Source organism: Acinonyx jubatus, chromosome F2 (genome assembly GCF_027475565.1).
Source record: "Acinonyx jubatus isolate Ajub_Pintada_27869175 chromosome F2, VMU_Ajub_asm_v1.0, whole genome shotgun sequence".
In the NCBI taxonomy this organism is placed as follows: domain Eukaryota; kingdom Metazoa; phylum Chordata; class Mammalia; order Carnivora; family Felidae; genus Acinonyx; species Acinonyx jubatus.
The window spans coordinates 38,364,537-38,377,761 of record NC_069394.1 but is presented as its reverse complement, the minus strand read 5'-3'; the positions used below and the strand labels follow the sequence as shown (position 1 = coordinate 38,377,761).

The following is a 13,225-nucleotide window of genomic DNA, read 5'->3' as shown; positions in this document are numbered from 1 at the left end:
GGGCACCTGCAGCAGGGAGATCTCACAGCCGTCACCCCCAAGGTGTGGGAGGGGGTTGAAGAAGAGTGAAAGAGGCAGCAACACAGGGATTACGCCTGTACTTAGACACACACACACCCTCAGCAAGGGCTGGCACACTCTCAGCAGCACTCCCATGGGGATAAAGGACACCCAGGGGCCTCCAGACTGCAACCCAGCCAGGTGCGGAGGGAGCCACAGACTTCAAATGGTGGGTCCAACAGAACTAGGTAGGAGATGAAGTGCACGTACTCCAAATGCAGACCTGACAGAAACAGGGACGGAGACAAAGACGACAAATGCCAGATTCCGCCACCTCTCTCTCTCTCTCTCTCACACACACACACACACACACACACCCCTCTCTAAAAACATCAGACACAAGAGAAGGGATGCTCATGTGGCCCTCGCAACCCTGTTCATCCCCCTCCCACATGTGCTGCTTCCCTGGAAACCCCTGCACTTGCAGGTGCTTGCAGTGACATGGGGGTGGGGGTGGAGCCCTCTCAGCAGACAACACACCTGCACACACCCACCTCCCCACATATCCTGAGGCAAATGGCTGGCACAGGCATGGTCTCCTCTAAGTGAAGCCAGGCTTGGATCCAAGAACCCCCGCACAGAGCCAGTTCAAGGGTCTTTCCCAGGCCCTCCAGGGAGCCCCAAAGCACTGGAGCTCCACAGAGCACCTGTCTAACTGGGACAGCATTGCCAGACCCACAGAAAGAAGGGATGTGCTTTCCACTGTGGCTGTGCTGGCTGCCCCGTGAGTCCAGAGCCACACCGCAGGGGCTTTCCCCAGGACTTCGGACCAAGACCTGTAGCCCGCTAGCTCCCTGCTAAGCTCACAAGGTGCTCCAGTCTTTGCAAATGGGCACTATGAAAGGGCTGAAAGACCAAGGGGAGGGGGCTCCCCAGAGATTGTGGGTCTATTTCTCAACTCAGGCCCAACAGGCGGTGACTTAAGGAACAATCTTGGGAGACCGAGAGCTCAGATTTGGGCCACAAGTCTCCTGGGGAATGGGGACAGAGACACTGAGCACATCTGCACTGGACTCACAGACCTGCACAGTCCCCACTGAGCCCGTAGGCACACAGTTCTTATTTTAGTACACACAGACCCTGTCACAGGCGCATTGAATACTACAGTGTACAGCACACGGTACACAGAGCTAACAGTCACCCGTTGTGACACGCTACACTGACATGCCCTAGGTTCCCCTGTTCTGACATACTGTGCACATCTCCTCACCCTTCAGAGGTTCCATTTTTATCAACACTGCGCACACATACTGAAAAGTCCTACTGTCCTCAGACCACACACACACACACGCACGCACACAAACACAGAGCTCCTTACTCTCCTATAAAGCCTGCACACCCCACTGGCCCGTACACACACGGCACCCACACAGAATTCCCCCAAAGAACCCCTTGACTCCCTCCCAAGAGGTGGGGCCTGCGCTCCCACCCCTGGCAAACTAAGATGAGCTGACCTCAGGCTTCCCTGCCCCTTTTCTTCCCTCCTGTTGCCTTTCGCTAACCTCCACCCCCAGCTTCAGGAAACTTTTCATCAGGTCCCTAAAAGGGGAAACCTGGGGTCCCTGGAGCCCTGCCCTTCCCCCAGACTCGCGCAAGCCACCCCTCCTTCCTCGGCCGGGCTCTTGCCCAGCACCCAGTGGGGAAAGGTCACCGTAGGCAGTCCCCTGCCTGCGCCCTGGGAGGAGGGATCGTGGCAGTAATAGCTGTCATCAAGGGATGGGAAAGGTGTCGGCTCTGCGTCGAGCCTCGGGCGCAAAAGGGTCGCGGTGACGCGCCGGAGGAGAGCCGAGAAGCTCAGGCGGCTGCGGCAGCTCCATCTCCGGAGTCTGGGGCGGCGGCCGCGCCCCGGAGTGGGGCGCGTGGAGCTGTCCGTTCAGCACCACTGCTCTGCGCCCCAGCGCAGGGCCAAGCCGAGGCGCACCGGCTCCGCTCCCGCTCCCGCTCCCGCCGGCGCCTGCGGCGCGGGCTGCTGTCTCTCTCGGGCGCTGAGGGGCATGCGGATCGAAAGAGGGGGGCTCTGCAAGCGTCGGGGCCACGCAGCCACCTGTGAGCCTCCCGCAACTGCGGGCGGCGGCAGCATCTCCGGCCGGAGACAGGAGGAGACGCTTGGCGGACCCCGCCCGCCGGCCCGCCGGGCGCACACACAGGCGCACACACACTCGCACCCGCGCGCACACGCACAGCCAGCCGGCAGCGGCGGCCGCAGAGATGCTAACAAGCAGGTCGGGGAAGTTTCCCGCCGGCCTCGGCCGCGGGCCCCGGTGCTTGCAGGTAAGCGCTTCCAGAACGCGCAGGGCGAGCCTGGGCAGCTCCGCTGGGTAAGGCGCGGCGCACGCGGCTCCCGGGCACCGCGCCAGGCGGGCGGGGAGGCCCGGGGCGGGGGGCTAGGGGGCTCCAGTCGTGAGGGCTGGACGCAGGGGACGCCAGGCTGGCCCCCTACCCACAGCCCGGGTTTACAGACTCGAGCGGTGAATTTCTCCGCCCCCCCTGCCGAAGCTGCGCGTCCCCCACCCTCGGCCCAGCCCTGCCCGTGCGCATCCCAGGTACAGTCCCGCCTGTCTGCGGCGAGCGGGCGGGGGTGTCTCCTCGGCCTGCCCACGGGCAAGGTCAGCTTTCAGCCCCCCTGGGCTCTCTGAGCCGCGGGGGCGCGACCCCCACAAGCGTAAAGCGACCGATAGGACCCCCGGGGTGGGGATGGAGGCGCAGCCATGCTACTGAAAACATACCTTCTCCTCCCAAACCTTTCCTTGGGAGGGGGCCAAACCCCACGGAACCTTCCCCCTATCCCAGTGCCCTTCAGCCCCCAGAGGCCCGCCTGGGGAGGACTGGGCTCGCCAGAGAGGGGTGGGGAGAAAGGAGAGGGGAGCCGTGGTCTTGGGCACCCCGCGCTCACAGGACGCCGTTTCCTCCGCCTTCAGGTGTAGCGCCCCCGCGTGGCACGGGCGGCCGGGCGTCTCCAGCATGACCCGCCGGAGCCTGTGGGACGTGTCGGAGGCCAACGTCGAAGATGGAGAGATCCGCATCAACGTAGGAGGCTTCAAGAGGCGGCTGCGCTCGCACACCCTGCTGCGCTTTCCTGAGACGCGTCTGGGCCGCCTGCTGCTTTGCCACTCGCGCGAGGCCATTCTGGAGCTCTGTGATGACTACGACGATGTCCAGCGTGAGTTCTACTTTGACCGCAACCCCGAGCTCTTCCCCTATGTGCTGCATTTCTACCACACTGGCAAGCTTCACGTCATGGCCGAGCTGTGCGTCTTCTCCTTCAGCCAGGAGATCGAGTACTGGGGCATAAACGAGTTCTTCATCGACTCCTGCTGCAGCTACAGCTACCATGGCCGCAAAGTGGAGCCCGAACAGGAGAAGTGGGATGAGCAGAGCGACCAGGAGAGCACCACATCCTCCTTCGATGAGATCCTGGCCTTCTACAACGATGCCTCCAAGTTTGATGGGCAGCCGCTGGGCAACTTCCGCAGGCAGCTGTGGCTGGCGCTGGACAACCCTGGCTACTCGGTCTTGAGCAGGGTCTTCAGCATCTTGTCCATCCTGGTGGTGTTGGGGTCCATCATCACCATGTGCCTGAATAGCCTGCCGGACTTCCAAATACCTGACAGCCAGGGCAACCCTGGAGAGGACCCCAGGTTCGAAATTGTGGAGCACTTTGGTATCGCCTGGTTCACGTTTGAGCTGGTGGCCAGGTTTGCTGTGGCCCCTGACTTCCTCAAATTTTTCAAGAATGCCCTAAACCTTATTGACCTCATGTCCATTGTACCCTTTTACATCACTCTGGTGGTGAATCTGGTGGTAGAGAGCACACCTACCCTGGCCAACTTGGGCAGGGTGGCCCAGGTCCTGAGGCTGATGCGGATTTTCCGCATCTTAAAGCTGGCTAGACACTCCACTGGCCTCCGCTCCCTGGGCGCCACCCTGAAATACAGCTACAAAGAAGTAGGGCTGCTTTTGCTCTATCTCTCTGTGGGGATTTCCATCTTCTCTGTAGTGGCCTACACCATTGAAAAGGAGGAGAATGAGGGCCTGACCACCATCCCTGCCTGCTGGTGGTGGGCCACCGTCAGTATGACCACTGTGGGGTACGGGGATGTGGTCCCGGGAACCACCGCAGGGAAGCTGACCGCCTCTGCCTGCATCTTGGCGGGTATCCTGGTGGTGGTACTGCCCATCACCTTGATCTTCAACAAGTTCTCCCACTTTTATCGGCGCCAAAAGCAACTTGAGAGTGCCATGCGCAGCTGTGACTTCGGAGATGGAATGAAGGAGGTTCCCTCTGTCAATTTAAGGGACTACTATGCACATAAAGTTAAATCCCTCATGGCAAGCCTGACGAACATGAGCAGGAGCTCACCAAGTGAACTAAGTTTAAATGATTCCCTACATTAACCGAGAGGACTTGTCATCCTCAAACCTACGTTGCTGAGCTGCCTCTGGTGCCTCTGGCACAGTCCAGGCACCTTAGAGTTATGGCGTAAGGAGTATGCCCAGCCCCAAAGGGGAGAGATGCATGGGTTGTGCACCCCAGGTTGCTTTTACAGTATTTAGAATCCTTTTTAGAGGGTGTTGTGTCAGACACCATGCCTTTGCACCCTTCAATGAAATGACACTCACTGGTCTTTGCATCGTGGGTGTAAAAATGTTCACCTTTCTGCCAGATGAGTACCACTCAGAATGCTAATTTTTTCTGTTTATTGTGTACTCTCTTCTAGTGCTCGTGGTCCAGTACTGTCTGTGAGTTGTTTGTGCTCTTGTTTCTGAGATTGTCATGTGAGTTCTGTACAAAAAGCCCCCACAACTCTGTCCCGTGGAAACACATTGGTGAGGTCAGCAAGGATGTGATGAGATTTTGTCCAGTCAGCTGAAAACAAAATCTCAGTTCTCTATCCATTGCTTTCATTTAGTTTCGATACCAAAACAAAGAACGTGAAGTTAAGCGCATATGACCGATGCAAGGCTGTGAGTTGTTTTTACAAATCATCTGTAACTCTGTGGCTTGCATGGGTACACTGATGTTCATCTCGTAAATGTCACTTTTAGAGAATGTTACTTAGTTAAACATGTGGTGAAGGTTGAGTATTTTTTTCCCAAAAGAGAAGCATTAGGGACAGGGCTTCAGCTAAATGGGGGCTAAATTGCGGGATACCTGAAGACCTTCAAAATCAGGCCTTCATTTTCCTACGGTGGCCATGGAGACATTTATTTCTGGCTGAGGTTCCTGGTCTAGGCCATTGACCAAACTTTGCCGTGTCTTAGATCAAAGCATGTTTTTGAAATATTTATTTTTTAAGATGTTTAGAAATAAGGTCGTGTTGTCTTTCTCAACTAAAAAGAGGTTTACTGTTGTATTATCTCCCTGAGGCAAACATTATTGGGTTGCTAGCAAGGGCAGTAGCTTAGAAACTTTGTTGCCTGCTCTGGTAGCTCATAAAATGAGAGCCCTTTTATTTCCAAGCAGAACTTAGGTAATTTTGCTTCCAGGATACAGTATGTTATATAGGATGCTCTAATTGCCCTGGAGTTCCTGGTTTGACATGGAAACCGGGCGGCATGCAAGTGTGTACTCAGAATATAGCCATGCATGAATGAAGGCTGTGTGGCTTACCCAGGATGGAAATACTGTAGTGATTATTTCCATTTCAACAGCCTTTCGACGGGGGAGAGGGTGGGGAGAGGCCAGGAGCAAGGAAAGAGCTGTAAAACAAAACATCGTTACTTCATAAAATGTCACATATAATGGCAAACTTCTTGCAAAGCTTGCTGCTACTTAAAAGACCTTTAAATTTCTCTGCTTGTGCTGAAGGTTGAGAACGCTTTCCTTCTCCACAATTCCCTCTCTCCTCTTCTTCAGTCAACTAGCACACAACATGGTGAAGGCAATCTGGGCCTCTTTGTAATGTAGTTCTCTGTTATCTTCCAGGTAGTCAGGTGGTTCGTCGGTTGGTTTTTGTTACTGTTCGGTCTTTGAAAAGGCTGCCGAATCCCGGGGTCTCAGCGAGGAGAAAGGCTGGCTTTTTATGCAAGTTTGGGGCCTTCTGCTGGTTGAAGAAAACACATACCTCAGGATCTTGTCAGAAGGCTTTGCTACTTAGAGTTGCCATGGCTTCTACAGAGTGAGCAATCTGTTGGATGAATGCACCAGTCCCTTACGCCCCTGAGTTCCAAGTTCAAATCCTTCCATCGTACTGGAGCCTCATGGGGGAAGGGCGAGGAGGTGGCCACTTCCTAATGCCAGACAATTTACCGTCTTCGTCTCTTGGTCAGAAGTATCAGGAGAGATGCGATGACTTAGGGGCAACTGGCCACCAGGTCAGAAGAGCAGGTTGTTTTTTAGCATTTGCACTAGGCTCGTGTTTCCAGCACTGGATGGCAGAGAATTTATGAAACGATTCCCAGCTGCACTGAGGGCAGGGGAGGGTACAAATCTGTCAGGACCATTCAGTTTGGCAAGGATGATGGTACCAGGTCACTGAGCATGGTGTCCATGGTCACGGGCCACAAAGGTCATGAAAAAGTTGAAACAAGGAAGGAGGCAGAATAACTCAGTCACTCTCATGAGTATTTTTCTCAACAGGCAGGTTTTACCACCAAAAAAGAGATATCTCTAGTGGTTGCTCTTCGCAGATGCGAACGCTAGAAAACTTGACTTTTCATTTTAGTAATGACTTGCATTTTTTTGGTGCCTTTCATTGGGGGAATCCCAAAGTGCTTTAGAGACTGTCTTTTTAACATCTCTTGTATATATTTATACACTTGTATAAAATATTGTTGTGCCCATCCTGGAACGGCAGTCACTTCTGAGCATGAGAATGTCCTAATAGCATCGACTTCTCCAAGTGGTGGTTTCAGATAAGAGGGAGAGAGAACAACCCAGCTGGCTTGAACCCTGGAGTTAATTCCCACAAAGGATGGCACCTGACTGTGGCCCAGGAGAAAGAACCTTCCTCTCCTCCAGAGTACCACCGAGGGACAGAGTTCACAAGTGCTCTCAATTGGGCTCTGACTGATACTAGATAACATCTTTATGTAGCAGTTTCTTCTGGCCTCTGAAACTAATCAGGGAGGATCAGGTTAATTTTGTGCTCTGTTTCTGGAGTTAAGACTATAATTATGAGGTGATGTCCTCGGCCACCAAGCTGTCAGACTGACCTATATACCTCCTCTAGGGGGACCCGATAGAAGCTTCAGGCTGCTTATTTCCTTCCAGCTGTGGCTCAAGAGCAGCTCCCTCTCAGCATTTCCAATGCCGTTGGAACAAATATATGGACCAGGCTCTTCTCACTACGTATGTGAAGAGCACTTCAAAAGTGCCAGTTGGGAAGTGACACTGTGTCTTGACCGCATGGATATTGGTTATAGGTTTTTGTTTTCTGCCAAAGGCCCTCATTTCCTGGGTTTGCTCCCGAGGAGGGGCATGTTGCAATGCCGAGCCGATTTGTAGCTCCTAAGGTAGTAATTGGTATTTAATATTCGGATTTGTTATTTCTACTTCTCTTAGTACTCGAATAACTGAACTACCTGCTAATTCTTGCCTCATTTCAAAGGAAATGATTTGTTCTGCACTTTGGGATAGCAGTGATCTGTACAGGCTGCGTGTTGTCTACTTGAAGGCTTAACTGGTATTTCCTGTATGTTTTAACAGCATGACTTGTTACAGAGTTGTAATTTTCAAAATTGAGAACGCTGTATTTGCGATGTCAGTTTTAACACTCATTAACACACTACTGTGCAAGCATTAACACAGGCCCTGCTGAACCATTATGTCTGGTGGCTGCACTCGAGTCTCCGTGCCTGGACTCGGGAGTGAGGAGGGACGCTGACGCACTCAGGACTCCAGCCCCGAAGATTAAATAGAAAAAGATTATTTATGCTTCCTTAAGGCACTTCAATTATGTATGGAGTGGCAAACCCCGCAAGGGTGTTCGGCATGGGGGACCGGGTTTCCTAGGAAAGGCTAGGCTTTTTGAGCATTTGTTGGGAAGGAAGAGCTGTTACTTCTTCTTTGTAGGCATATAGAGGTGGTACACTTTTCACCAGGATCTGGAGCCTCCAGACTGCTTTGTGGAAGGGATGGTCATTTATTCTTGGAGCCCTCGTGAAACAGACAGCTCTCGCAGGATGATCCCCTTCTACACTGTCTTGCTCAGCACCACTGTTGGGGGGCCTGCGCATGCCAACCCTCTGCCTGCCGGGTGCCATTGTCTCTGCTGCTGCAGTACCTCCCCGACAGTAACTTGGGTCCTGGGTAACCTGAGTGCCCTGGCTGGTTTGGTGTGAGTATTGCTGAGCGATACATAGAACCAGCCCTCAGCACCCATTTACCCTGGTAGTGCCCTAGACCACGAGCTATCGCAAAGGCCACGGCGAGTCTGTGGGAAGGTCCCTGAGCTTTACTCCCAGTTTTGCCTTCAATTCTGTGATCTTACACACATCATTTGGCCTGAGCCTTACATCCCACTGCTGCAAAGTGAAAGGGTTGGATTAGATCATCCTTAAAGCTCTGGCCAATTCTCCATCACAATAGAGAAACAGAATTTCTACAGGCCCCTCTACGTCCACATAGTAACAGTGAGCCGGTCCTGATATCCTAAACTTATTCCTAAGCAGAGCAGAGGGACTGCTCATGAACCTGTTTTCTCTCATTTCTCTCTTCACTAGCCAGCCACGATAGATGGAAGTTTCAGGGATCATGATACCAGAGGAATGTTGGGACTGGGGTCTCTGCCAGGTGAATAGAGTTTTAACATAACCTACAGGTGTCTCCTTTGGGCTTTATACTATTTACACCTAATCTAATTCCTGCTATTAAATCAAAGGACAGAGAGGAAAATCACATTGATCCCATGTGGCTTCAGGGCTCTTTGCCATTTATGTTTGTTCCCTTTGTAAAGCAGGGTGGATCGCCCACCCTGTTTCTAAGAGGTCCCGGGGCCCCTGAGTGGAGCCAGAGCAGACGGATCACCCCCCCACCACACTTAATTCTCAGGAGCCGTGGTGCCTGCACGTGTCTTCTGCATAATGGGCGCAAGGGCATGCCACAGGCTGTGTCAGCCTGCCTCCGGGCTCACAGCAGTGGCCGAGGAAGGGTGCTGAGGGACCCACACGCGGCACGGAGAAGGCACTTGCGATCGCCGCAGAGGGGCATAGCGGGTGTCCTCCCTCCACCAGGGGTAGAAAATGGATGTTCAGGAATATTCTGAGGCCAGGATGCCTTGTGTCTTAAAAGGAAAACGAACACCTCTGTGGGGAAGAACTTACATACTGTGCTCGCATGGTTATTATCTCCTCTTATTTTTAGGAGAACTTTTAACTAGCATCTCTGCCCAAGGACCTTATCTGGGCGTTATACCCAGTTGATACTGTAGGTCTGAAAATCTGCAACATTTTCCTCATTCTGTGACCTCATTCTGTGACCTCATTTGTCAATCTTATCATCCTTCTGGCTAAATTGTCCAAAGCAAATGATTGTGTCTGCAGGTGACAAGCGGATGCTTTTAGTAGAAGGTAGATACAAATGAGGCCTCAAAGACATGGTGAAGGGGAAAGAGATACAACAGGGAAAAGGGGGCAGGCGTGCCTAGGAGCTGGTGCAAACTCCCACAGAAGGAAGAAGGGATAGAAAGAAGCCAGGGAAAAGAGGAAACTCACAGGAGGGGACAGAGGAGAGGGTGAAGGAAAGAAAAGGCATAGGAGACTGAAGGGAAAGGGCAGACGGAAAATTAGGGAGAATAGGAAAGGCTAAGTTTGATGTGGTCACTTTAGGCCTGAATTCATTTTATTCCCAGTCAGCGTCACCTGCTCGGAGTCCACCAGTGGCCTCCTGGGAGGTGACCGGTTCTGGAGTCCACCGCCACCATCTACCTGGCGCCTCCATTGCCCGCCTCCACCAAAGGGGTGCGCGGTCCGGCAGAATAGACGTGGAAGCTACAAAACGCGTTTTGGATGAAGAGGTCAGTGAGGACGCAAGGAAAGGAGCAGCAAATGTTTCCTTCTGAAGATGGGACTTCTGGGGTACAGATAGAAATAGCCAGGTGTTGGCCAGACACAGGTGGCCGAGGGAGTCTGAAATGGGGACATGGGGGGGAAGGGAAGGGAAGAAACCTCCGTGAACAGGGACCTACACAAGCACAGACAAGGAGGCCCACACAGGCCAGCGCGTGGGAGTCAGAGGAGCTGAGAAGAAGCACGGTGCAAACCAGTCCAGAGAAAAGGCTGAAGGGGCTCGAACTTCATTCTTTGGTCACTGGGGTGGGACATCTGACCAAGTCAGTGCTGTCAGAACTCGACTCTGGCAGCAGCGGGGAGGTGTGCAGGGGCCAGGAGACCTATTTGAGGTCAGATGTGAAGGGAGTGGGCTGGACAGGAAGGGGCAGAGCGGGTTGCCAGGGTGGTTGGCTCTACAGGATTCAGTCAATGACTGGATGTGGAGAGGGAGGCTGGGATGGCTGGAGGTCTGGCTTGGTTGGTGATGGGGTAGATGGTGGTGCCACCAAGAGAGACAGGGAATCCCTGGACCTGTCCCTGAGGTTCGGTGGTGTTGCCTGAGTGCCTGGGAGCGTGCGGATGGAGGTGTGCAGCGGGGAGACTGGGACAGGACCCCTCACCTGCGAGGTGGACGTTGAGGCCACGGGTGAGATAGCCCAGGAAGGGTACGGAGAGAAACAGAAGAAAGGAAGGTCTCTGCAGCAGGCCACCACATCTGACAGACAGCCACAGGGATGAGCGAGGCCCAGGGCTTTGTCTTCCTCTGCTGGCCCCTGATAGCTGTCATCTTATCTCCTTCTTTTCCCCTGAGAAACTCCCGGTGGGTGATCTCTGCTGGCAGCCTCAGCTGTCCTCTTCATCCATTTCCTTGTTTTATCTCTGCAATTGGCGTCTGTTCCTCCCACTCTCTTCCAACTGCTCTTTTGAAGATCACCAGTGCTTTTCTGATAGCTAAATTTGGTGCCCCTTCCTCGGTTCTCAGGCTCCCCCAAAGTTCACCCACCTAGGCCAACCTCTAAGTTCTTTGCACTCCCTCCTCTCTTACTTTTTGGACACTGCACATTGCTGGTTCTCCCGAGGGCTCTGCTTCTCTCTCTCACATTCCCATTGGGTCTTTGTCCTCCTTCTGACCCTCTTGATCATGCATTTCCCCCCAACTTTTGTCTGTAGCAGCCTGCAATGCACTTTACCCAAGCAGCAGCCTCAACTAGTGTGCAAACGACTTGCATGTCTCCTTGCCTGACCCCACGTCACTTCTGAGCCCCATGTACGTTGCCCATGCGTTCGAGGGTCACCATATCTAAAACTGGACTTTTCACCTTTAGCGCAAGCCTGCTCTTCCTCCCGCCTTCTCCCCCACTTCTGGCAATGGAAACACAGTGCTTTCAGCCACCCAGGAATTTTAGTCATCCTTGAATCCTCTCCATTTAGTTAGACATCTACTCACCACAGCAATCATTTCTTGACAGCTAATTGCCAAGCACCATATTGATGTAAGGGAAGCAAATGTAAAGGGTATTGCTCATAGCCCTTAAGCAGTATAGGCTTTAAGCCATTTTATTGTGTGTTGAAATCATCTGGGGAGCTTTCAACAAAGTAGATTTCTGGGCATCACTCCATCTACAAAATCAGACCCTTGGGAGTAGGTCTCCGGGAATCTGTATTCTTAAAATGCTGCTGGGTGATTTTGATGCAAGTGGTGTTCAGACCCCTCATGGAGAAATAGTGGCTCAGGGATCTCCCTTACAGAACTCACCCTCTCCTTCAACTCCCCGCCCAGTGGACACCAGGTTTTATCACTCCTCTCTTGACTGCATCTTGCACATAAGCACCATGGACATGAAGGGTCACAGCTAAGGAAGTGAAAAATCGGCATCAGGCTCAAGGACAGAGAAAAGTTGCCATTACGTGGGGCAATGAGGGGCAGGTGATGGGGACATAGAGATTGGTAACAAGGGACACAAAAGTTGGCAGCATGGAGGGATTGAATGTTGGATGACCAGGCTCACCACCTGTCCGGGATGGCCAATCCTGACTCCTAGGCTCATGGTCTCCCAAAGAGTGTGTGGGCCTGTCCAGCACTGAGTCATTCCTGCACACCCAGGGATGTGGTATGAGGCAGGCAGACTGGGGGATATGGTAGAAACAGAGTTGGGGTTCTCCAGGAGGTGTTTTTCCACTCAAAACTCTTTCCGTCGCCTACATCTCCAGACATTTAAAGAATTCTGAGCTATTTTCAGACCTACTATGAAAAGAACTGAGGTGTTATCAGTCAGACACCCATCTAACCATTTCCTAAGAGGCGAGCTGGCATGACTCACTTTTGATCTGTCAGCTTCATATTGATTTTTCTGGCAAACTTTGTGGGTCTGCCAGGGCTGACTCTACCGGGAGCAGCTGAATTGTAACCCACCATGCTCAGGGGCAGTTATTACAAAGGCCCCCATCGCAGGGTTGTAGCCTGTGTTTCTTTGGTGGAACATGCGGGAGGAGAGGTGGGAAACCGCAGTGCACAAAACCAAGGATGTCCCTGGGCTTTCCCACCGCTCGCTAAAAGAGAAGCCAGACAGCTTTCCTTATGCCTCTCCCAGATTCGAGATTTGAGTGCTGTTTGTGGATGAGGTGCTGGCAGGAACTGATGGTGCCCCCGAAGTAATTCTGGGCTCTTTCTCATGGCAGGTGAAGTCACTAGCTTCCACTGTGCTGTGAAGCTGGGCAGCCAACGACTGGAGGCGCTTAAATATACTACTATGTAATCTGCCAATTTTAAAACATGAGATCACTGATTATTCAGTAGTCTCGTTTTTTTAAAAAGCCCTCTCATGTTAAAAAGTAAACAGTAAAAATCCCAGTCAAGTCGAAATGTCCTACTGACCTTCACATTTACCTGAACCCTCCCCCACCCACCATGGGAATATGTAAATGGGTGTCAAAGCGGCAGAACTAACAGACGCTCCGAGTCCTGATGTTAAAGGACTCATTTGAGCTGATGTTTCAGGGACGAGCTGATGCCTGGAAACTGGAATGTGCAGATGTCACATATTCAGAGAGACTGGAGTGCTGGCCTCAGCAAATGATGCCAAGAGAGGAACCGAGAAGCAGAGTTAAATCAACCAAGAGCCATCATCTGGTGGAATGCTAAGCCATTTGCCAAGCGCAGTGCTGAGTGAAATGG

General features: G+C 52.6%; 1 protein-coding gene across 1 annotated transcript; it reads left to right on the top strand.

Moving 5' to 3' along the window:
- The first annotated feature begins 2,192 nt into the window (after nt 1-2,192).
- On the top strand, nt 2,193-7,805 carry KCNS2 (potassium voltage-gated channel modifier subfamily S member 2). The gene is made up of 2 exons (XM_027064154.2): nt 2,193-2,331; nt 2,979-7,805. The coding sequence occupies exon 2, from the start codon at nt 3,022-3,024 to the stop codon at nt 4,453-4,455; it is 1,434 nt and encodes a 477-aa protein (XP_026919955.1). The 5' UTR covers nt 2,193-2,331; nt 2,979-3,021; the 3' UTR covers nt 4,456-7,805.
- Nucleotides 7,806-13,225: the final 5,420 nt, after the last annotated feature.